Source organism: Humulus lupulus, chromosome 4, assembly GCF_963169125.1.
Source record: "Humulus lupulus chromosome 4, drHumLupu1.1, whole genome shotgun sequence".
In the NCBI taxonomy this organism is placed as follows: Eukaryota; Viridiplantae; Streptophyta; class Magnoliopsida; order Rosales; family Cannabaceae; genus Humulus; species Humulus lupulus.
In genome coordinates this window covers 69,809,727-69,819,067 of record NC_084796.1, presented here as the reverse complement: position 1 = coordinate 69,819,067, position 9,341 = coordinate 69,809,727, and the positions used below count along the sequence as shown (strand labels likewise).

General features: G+C 32.9%; 1 protein-coding gene across 1 annotated transcript; it reads right to left on the bottom strand.

Moving 5' to 3' along the window:
* Window positions 1-6,706: 6,706 nt before the first annotated feature.
* Window positions 6,707-9,128, bottom strand: LOC133830542 (myb-related protein 306-like). The gene is made up of 3 exons (XM_062260532.1): window positions 8,739-9,128; window positions 8,423-8,552; window positions 6,707-8,064 (listed from the first exon to the last, which is right to left on the bottom strand). The coding sequence occupies exons 1-3, from the start codon at window positions 8,869-8,871 to the stop codon at window positions 7,170-7,172; spliced, it is 1,158 nt and encodes a 385-aa protein (XP_062116516.1). The 5' UTR covers window positions 8,872-9,128; the 3' UTR covers window positions 6,707-7,169.
* Window positions 9,129-9,341: the final 213 nt, after the last annotated feature.

Genomic DNA, 9,341 nt, shown 5'->3' with positions numbered 1-9,341 from the left:
AACTCTTGTTTGCCGTTGAATACATTTTTCTAAGTTCGATATTTATGCGTACTAATCAAGAACTTCCTATGACCCATATAACATATTTTTCGGGAGTGTTTTAAGTATTCAGAACATGTTTTTTCTTCACAAACGGGACAAGCCTTATATCCTTTCACACTAAACCCGGATAAATTTCCATAAGTAGGAAAGTCATTTATAGTCCACAAAAATACAACTCTAAGATTAAATTCTTCTTGCCTGTATGCATCATAAACCTTAACCCCTTCATCCCACAAAGTTTTCAAATCATTGATAAGAGGCGACAAATATACGTCGATGTCATTACCAAGTTGTTTAGGTCCCGATATCAACAATGTCAACAAGGTAAATTTTCTCTTCATGCACAACCATGGGGGTAGATTGTAAATGACAAGCATAACAGGCCAACAATTATACTTACTACTAAGAGAAGTGTGTGGATTAATCCCGTCAGTCGAAAGACCTAGACGAATATTACGAGATTCATTTCCAAAACAAGGCCACTTCAAATAAACCCTCTTCCAAGCTAGGGTGTCAGCTGGATGCCTTAATTTACCATCATTTATTCTCTCATTAGCATGCCACGATAAATTTTTAGCATGTTCGACATTTCTAAACAACCGGATGAAACGAGGAATAGGAGGAAGGTACCACAAGACCTTGGCGGGTACTCCTTCCTTGACATCCTCACCATTTCTTTTCTTTTGCCATCGTGACTCACCACAAGTAGGACACATTTTTGCATCTATAAAGTCATTCCGATATAACATGCAATCATTAGGACATGCATGAATTTTTTCATATTGCATGCCCAATGAGCATAATGTTTTCTTTGCTTCATGAAATGAAGTTGGCATTTCATTACACTCCGGCAACAAATCATTCAAAAAACAAAGTAGATCAGTCATCCCTTTATCACTCCAACCGTGTTTAGCTTTCAAATTGTACAACCTATGGAGTGCGGATAACTTTGTAAATTTTTTACAACCGGGGTAAATCGGTTTCTCAGCATCACTAAGTAGTATCTCAAACTTATCTGGGTCTACTCCGGATTCATAATGTGTGTCATCAATCATATCATCTAATGCATCACAATTCTCCTCTACTATATTCCTCCTTACTTCATTGGGTCTACTTGGTGGAGTTGGCGCGACATGCATTCTCTCCCCATGCATATACCAAACTGTGTAACTTTTGTCGATTCCATTGAAAAATAAGTGTTGTTTGATCTTACTAAGATCCATTTTCCTTACATTTCCACACTTAATACATGGGCAACGGGTAAATTTTAGGTCTTTCACATTTTCCGAACAAAATCTTAAGAATAAATCGACCCCGTTTTTATATTCCATGGATAACCTATTTGCTGACATCCATTTTCTATACATATCTTCTCCTATGTCTATGAAAAATTAAACAATAAAAACTACATAAGCATACGGCCGAGCATATGAAAAATTGGGCAGCATTTCTTCTATATTAGTAACCTAGACATCAGTCAATCTTATCAAATCCAATCAAATAAGCACAACACAATTCAAATATAATAATAGAATACATAATTCTAGACAAAATCGGACAGCATTTCCCCTATAATAGTGATCTAACCATCTGTTAACAACAAGTCAAACAATTCAAACAGCACACAAACAAATTTTCCAGAACCTACTTCACTAAAACACACAGTTCTCAACCTTCTGTTATCACCGCAACACACAATTTTAATCTCATAACCTTCTTCACTATGGATGAATATTTAAGATATTCAAACTCCTCTAACAAAAATTTAATAATACTAAAACGCGAGATAAGATAATGTACGTACCTCTTGCAATTAATAGTCCTAGCTAGAAAATTTACTTCACTTTGCAATGCACTTTGCTATTAAATTCACAACCAACAAAATTGAATTAATTAATAAATAAGAAATTACTAAATAAATAAATAAAACATAATATATACAATCAATCTACTTCAATGTTAATAAAATAATTGAAATATAAATACAAATATATAATTTTTTAATAATATAATAATATAAATAAAAAAAATCATAAACATATATACTTGAATTACTTATTTCTATACATGCAATTTAGTATGTAAATTAAAATTAAATTATTTTCCTTCTTTTAGACACACACATATATATATACTTAATCAACCTAAAAATTTAATTAAAAAATCTACAATTTTCGAATTAAATAGTAAAAAAAATAAAAAATAGTAAATAACTTGGTATAACTATTAAATCTCAATTATGTATTTCAAATATTCATTAAAATCATTTTTCAAACTTTAAAAAAATATTTATAATAAACTCACAAATCATAAAAAAAATGCACAAAAATAATTATTTCTATCATTCTAACTATAATGCATTGTTTTAATAATGAAATCATATCTCAAATCTTCTTCAAATCAAGCAAATATTACCAAAAACCGCAACCCACAATACCCTAAAATCTCAATATTAACTCATTATAATTAAAGAAAATAAATAAAAATATATTATCATAATTATTATACATTAATTAAAATGAACAAACATACCTAAAATTAGTTTTTGGAAGAGAAAATCGGCCAAAATCGGTATCAATTTCGCCCAAAATCACCCACAATACCCAAAACCGCAACCCACAAAATACCCTAAAATCCCAATATTAACCCATTATAGTTAAATAAAATAAATAATAAAATATTATCCTAACTATTAAACATGAATTAAACTTAAAAACTTACCTGAAATTAATTTTCGAATGAGGAAATCGGATGAAATATCGCCCAAAATCACCAAGAAAATGCCCAGAAATCGCCTCTGGTTCGTCTGGTTTGTGAATGGCTCGGGGAAGAGAAGATATATAGGGGAGGCCTCTAACGTCTTCCCTGGGAAGATGTGTACACATCCAACATCTCCCCTAGGAAGACGTGTACACTTCCAACGTCTCCCCTGGGAAGACGTCCGATGTGTACACGTCTTCCTAGGGGAGACGTTGGATGTGTACACGTCTACCCAAGGGAGACGTTAGAGGGCTCCCATTGTCAGATTTAATTATTATTTTTTTTACTTTTTAATTTATAACAAATAACGTCTCCCACTACTTTTAATGACTTGCCCCCTTAGACTTGAAATATCCCGAAATACTTTTAATGTCTTACACCATTGGTGTAAGTCATTATAGAGAGTCATTAAATGTCAATTTTGTTGTAGTGGAAAGTTCCCGGATATTTCGATTCATGGGAATCAGTGCCTAAATAATACAAGGATCAAGTCCTTGGCATAATCCAAGTAAAAAAAAATATTTAATATTTTTTTTAAAATTTGTCTTCAATATAGTACATATATTATTAATATGTTTATTTTTAAATTTAGTACTATTATCAAATAACGAGCCGCGAGGATTTCTTAAAGTGTTTAGATGGTATCGATCGAGAGATGAAAGATCGATACCGTCATAGGAAAACAATAAAACACGAACACTTTGAGAACTACGACAATGGACCGGAGGATTGGGACAAGGCTCTAAACAACCCAGCCAAGGATGTTAACAAGGAGGATTGGAAGCAGATCTGTCAGTTATTTACAAGTCCAAAATTTATTGCGCGCTCCATAAAAAATAAGGAAAATCAGAAGAAACAAAAGTATTCTACAACGCAGGGTACAAAATCGTTGGCAGCCATCCATTACGAAAAAATAAGTGAAAGATAAAATATTATCAAAATTATGTTCTTTTAAATTATATGTTCTCTAACATTTGGGTTATATTTTTTAGGCGAACCCAGACCTTATTGAGTCATGGAAGGCATATCACTGGAATAAATCAACAAATGATTTCGTGAACGATGATGCTCGCCAAGATTATGTAAGTTTGAATTATATTTTTAAATATTAATAGATTTATATTTAATGTTAGTGTCTAACATTTCCTTAAAACAGGAAAAACTGAAGGCTGATTTTGAGTTACAAACTCAGCAAACATCCATTGATGCTTCCAATAATGATGGTTCGACAACAATTGATCAGGTGGAGGTACTACAAAAAGTATTAGGCCAAAGGCGTGGACATGAGCGAGGAGTGGGCCGCAAATTAAAGGGGTCGGGGTCATCATCTACCCAACACTCTCACTTCAGCGAGTCTTAAGCTCCTCCTTAACATTCAAGAGAATATATAGAAAAATTGGAGAATAATCTACAGAAATTGACTGACCAAGTTAATTTCTTATCTCAATTTTTTCTACCTTCATCTCTTCCACCAAACGTTCAGATGCCGCCTATGCCTGATAGTGACAATATTTCTGGAGCTTCGTCTTCTCAACCTCTAGCTCCAACCCATCCTTCCATGTACGGGGCAGCGCCGTCTCAAAATATGGTACCTCCATATATGTACGGAGCAACACCTTATCCGTGGCCGATTCCACCGTCGTCCCAGTCATCGTATCCCTACATGTATGGAGCTGGATCGTCCACATACCTCCCCAATATCCTTAGCCGATGCCACCATCGCAGCAACCACAACTGCAACAAGAAGACAATAGGGAGGACGGGGCAACTGATTTAGGAGACTAAGTTTATTTTATTATTAATTATTGTTAAATTATATGAACAATATGAATATTTGTTATCTTAATGTATTATGAATATGGATAATTGTTATTTTAATAAACTAATTTGAATATTTAATATAATATTTTTATTTTTAATATATTTCTTTTCAATTTTTTAAATTTTAATTAATAATTTAGATTAATAATTAATTAAATTTTTTTTTTTTTGTCGCCCCTAATAATCAAGTATCAGGGGTGACACATTAACTAATATAGATGCCACGTGTAAACATTTGGGGTGACATCTCATGGTATTAGGGGCGACTATTAGCGTATCAGGGGCGACATATCGACAAAAGTGATAGAAAATATTCAAAAATTTTAGGCGACATTTCAACTTTTAGGAGTGGCCCATTGAGTCGTCCCTAATGTATCATTTTAGGCGCATTTTATGAGGGGCAACACATCAAGGAAGACTTTTAGGGTTATTAGGGGCGGCATGCGTCGCCCCTAAAACCCATTTTTGTTGTAGTGACAAGCTAAATAGTGCTGTCGCAATATCTCAAGCCAATTGTAGAATGAGAATTGGCATTGTTGTTCAAAACTCTGAAAGATTTGTTGTTGCAGGTTATGTCATTCCTTTGCATGGAAAATTTAACTTGACATTTTTGGAAGCAAAAATACTTCATATAGCTCTTCAATGGTGTTCTGCAGTCCATCTTCCCATTACTATTGCTAAAACAGATTGTAAATCTATTGTAGATGAAATTCATCATCTTTATTTTGATGTTGCGGCTTTAGGAGATGTTCTTAAGAATATTAGTAACTTTTTTATTTTCTTTCCCTAATTTAGCTTTCTCTTACGTGCCTAGAGAAGCCAATGTTTTGTTTCATAATTTAGCTAGGAAAGCTTTAGGATTAGATAAAGAATTAGTGTGGAATGGTTGTTTGCCTTTCACCTTGTAATATGTTATTTTCATGCTCTGATTGCTTATCTTTCAGTGAAATTCTTTATCATTAAAAAAATGTTTTTTCATATATGTATATATAAATAGTAGTATATGATAATAGTTGGATTAATCGGCTCATCTTTTCTGGGCGGAATAATGGTTCCAACCCATGAAATAAAAATTGGTCAACTTTGTTGACATCACAACGTTGTTTCCAAAGTACGTACTATAGTTGAGACAAATAATATTTAAGAATATTCCCAAATAATAATAATAATATTTGAGAATAATTAAGATTATTAAAATATGAAAGGTTGATCTGAATTTTGAATTCACACTTGAAAAATTCTCGAACAAGTGTGTACATGACATGCTTCATAATACGTTATTTGGGGTACTATTTTGCAACACATAACTCATTAATATTATTTATTTTTTACTTCTTACATGAATTAATTATCTCATTCTTATTATTATGAATGGTCTGTACTTTATTTTAACGAAATATAATTTTAGTAATTTTAGGCTTAAGTTTGATCATAAATTTAAATGTATCAAATAAGTATATTTTTATGAATAATGAAATACCATTTTATATCAATTTTCAAATTAAAAGATCCGAATAACTAAATTAAGAATATATATAGTACTGTTTTATATTGATTTTTTAATTATAGAATACTTAATCAAGAAAATATAGTACTAAAATTATATTTTGTTAAAACATAAAATAACAAATAAGTATATTTCCTATTATAATTTAAAATTTAATTTCAGATCTATATTTTCTCTTACATTTATACCAAAAAAGAGAACAGAAAAAAACAAGTGCGTGTGGTTAATTTGAAGATAAATGCGAGTTCCTTGCCGACAACAACGTCTTGTTTTTTTCCTCAATATTGGAAGGAACGCCTAATAAAAATCACTCCATCACAATAAAACTAACTAATTATGATCAATTTCACATTAGATACTTGCGAAGAAAGTGACCACAGTCACCCATTTATTATTTATTAAATAAATAAACTATTTACGTCATTCCTTTATTATTTTATTAAAAAATTGTAATCTACAAAAAATAAAACACAATGCTCATTAGAGTTCGAGATAAGTATTGAATATATACTTATGTTGTAGGTATAAATTAATGAGCTGTTATTTATAAAAAAAAAAAAAGCTTACCCGAAGAAATAGCTGTATAAATGTAGAATCCCACTCAATATATTCTTAATTATAATATACAATGGCACCATCATTCAAAATGATGTTACGTACAAGCAAATGCAGATATTATTCACATAAGATCTAAGCAGAAGATTAAGGAAAACGAAAAACAGTTTCATTATAATAAATTAACCAGAAGTACATATAGAGCTATATATGACATCATACATATTTATATATATATATATGTATTTATGTATATGTAGTAATATTATAATTTACACTTTTTTTTGTTTTTACGTTTCCTTCAGTGAGTTACTGCATAGTGTTATTTCCTTTGACTTGTCTTCTCAGGCTTAAGAGACAAAAGTACTAAGAGCTGCCTAGAAGAAGCTATGTCCACAAAACAAAAAGAAAACAAGAAAAAAAAAACCCTAAACTTTGATATACTTTGTTTATTTTTATTTTTTTAGTTTTATGATGAAGAAGATTAAAACAGTGCTGCACTATCTTCTAGTGACATGTTAATAAGGTCTTCATGCCCTTGAGCTGCACCATCATCAAGTAGCCACTTTTCCAGCAATGTGAGAGGAGCTTGGGGCTCCTCCATTTTGGTATGAGGCTTGCTCTCATCTTGGAAGAGAGTGCTGGCCCTCTCCGGTGTCAAATTCGCCGCCGTTGTTGTCTCGTCCACCGAGACCGATTCCGATGCGGTGGAGGAGTTGAAGCTAAACAAAGAGTACTCAAAACTTGTATTGGTATTATTAGTGGCCAGATTACTGTGATTGTGATGGTGATGGTGATCATCAGGTGTAGTTGTACCACTTTGAGCTCCTTCACTTGAACTGGAATAAGTAGTATTAGTACTAGTACCGTTATTGACTTGGTAAGCAACCGGGGTTCGGTGCAAACCTCGGGCCGGGTCGGAGTTTGCTTGACCCGATTTGGGCGAATTCTTCATCCAACTTTCAAGTAACCGGGCAATGTTCTCAGCGTTTGATGCATATGATGGTGTTTGGTGTGATTTAGTAGTGTTATTATGATCATCAGATTGATGATGATCATGATCACCACTACTGGTGCGGAAAGATGTCGTGGTCATAATGGACGGCTTTGATTCCCCCAAATTGCGATGGTCAATTGGTTTGTCAAGGGAGAGAGCCTCACAAAGAGCTTGTTTGGCCATGTGAATATCTGTTTGAAGCCTTCTTTCCCACTGGCCTTTGGAGATTTGGTGTGAATTATTGTTAGCTGAGAAATCATCATGGCCTTCACCATCATGCCCTGTATGAAGCTTTCTCAGCTTCTTTTTCAGATGGGTATTCCAGTAATTTTTTATATCATTATCTGTTCTCTGTGGTAGATAAGAAGCTATTGCAGCCCATCTGAAAACAATATAAACATGCATCAGCACACAAACTAAAGAAATTTATTTTTATTAATTAATTACTACATAATAGAACAACTCTGTTTTTTTTTAATAATAATTATACAATAAAACAAATTCTGTTCAATCAACAAAATCTATTTATTGGGATTTGCACATATCTATAACCAAATCTATGTATAAAAAAAAACAATTTCCATATTCCCCTTCGCTCCATGACTCTTTTTTTTATTATTCATATATACCAATTTTGGAAAATTAAGTTACAAACTTCGAGGTGAAAAGTAAAAGTCAGTGAAAAAATAGGAAGGAAAGGAAAAAGAATAATGATAGATGCCGTCTTAATTTTTACACACCTATTGCCTAGAAGAGCCTGAAGGTGGACTATCATCTTCTCCTCGTGATCAGTGAAGTTACCACGTTTAATTCCAGGCCTAAGATAATTAGTCCATCTAAGCCTACAGCTCTTACTGCATCTCATCAAACCTGAAAAATAAATCAAATTAATTAATTAGCTAAAGACCCACCAAAAAAAAAGTTACAATTATTGAAACCAAATCTACCCAAAAAGACAGTTCCAAAAGACCCAAAAGAAAAAGTTGAGAATCATAATAGTAGTGGTATGCAAATATATAGTGGTAAAAAGAAAAGAAAAGAAAAGAGAAAAAGCACCTGTGTGAGTAGGCACTGATCTCCAATTACCAGGGCCATGTTCTTGAATATAAGAGACCAAAATGATATCTTCCTCAGGAGTCCAAGGCCCTTTCTTCACCCCAACTTTGTCACAGCAAGGTGGTCTTCCCATTTGCGCTGTCGAGAGTTTCTCTCTTTCTCTCTCTCTATATGAGCTACTATTTTAGTATTGGTGAAAATGGAAGCTGAGAGAGAAATTAATATCAAACTAAGTAACTTATAATAATAATTATAAGGGCAGGCCTTTGTGTTGAGAGAGAGAGGGTGTGAGAGAAAGGCTCCTTTTATGTATGTATTGATGTATGTATATGTATGTATGTATATATAGAGATGATATTTTTTTGGAGGGACAAGCGTCCAAGGCAGGGTTTGCCTTGTTGTCCATCGTTGGTATATATAGAGAAAGGAAAGGAAGTAGTAGCTAGTGAGAAAGAGAAGAAAGAGACTAGCACAGGGAAATTAAGCTGTCGACTCTGACCCAAACGAGGGTAAAAGGGATCGATTACTCTCTCTCTCTCTCTCTCTCTCATTAGTCTCTAGAAGAGTCAAAATGGACAGTTTTCGGCATTTACTCTCATCCTT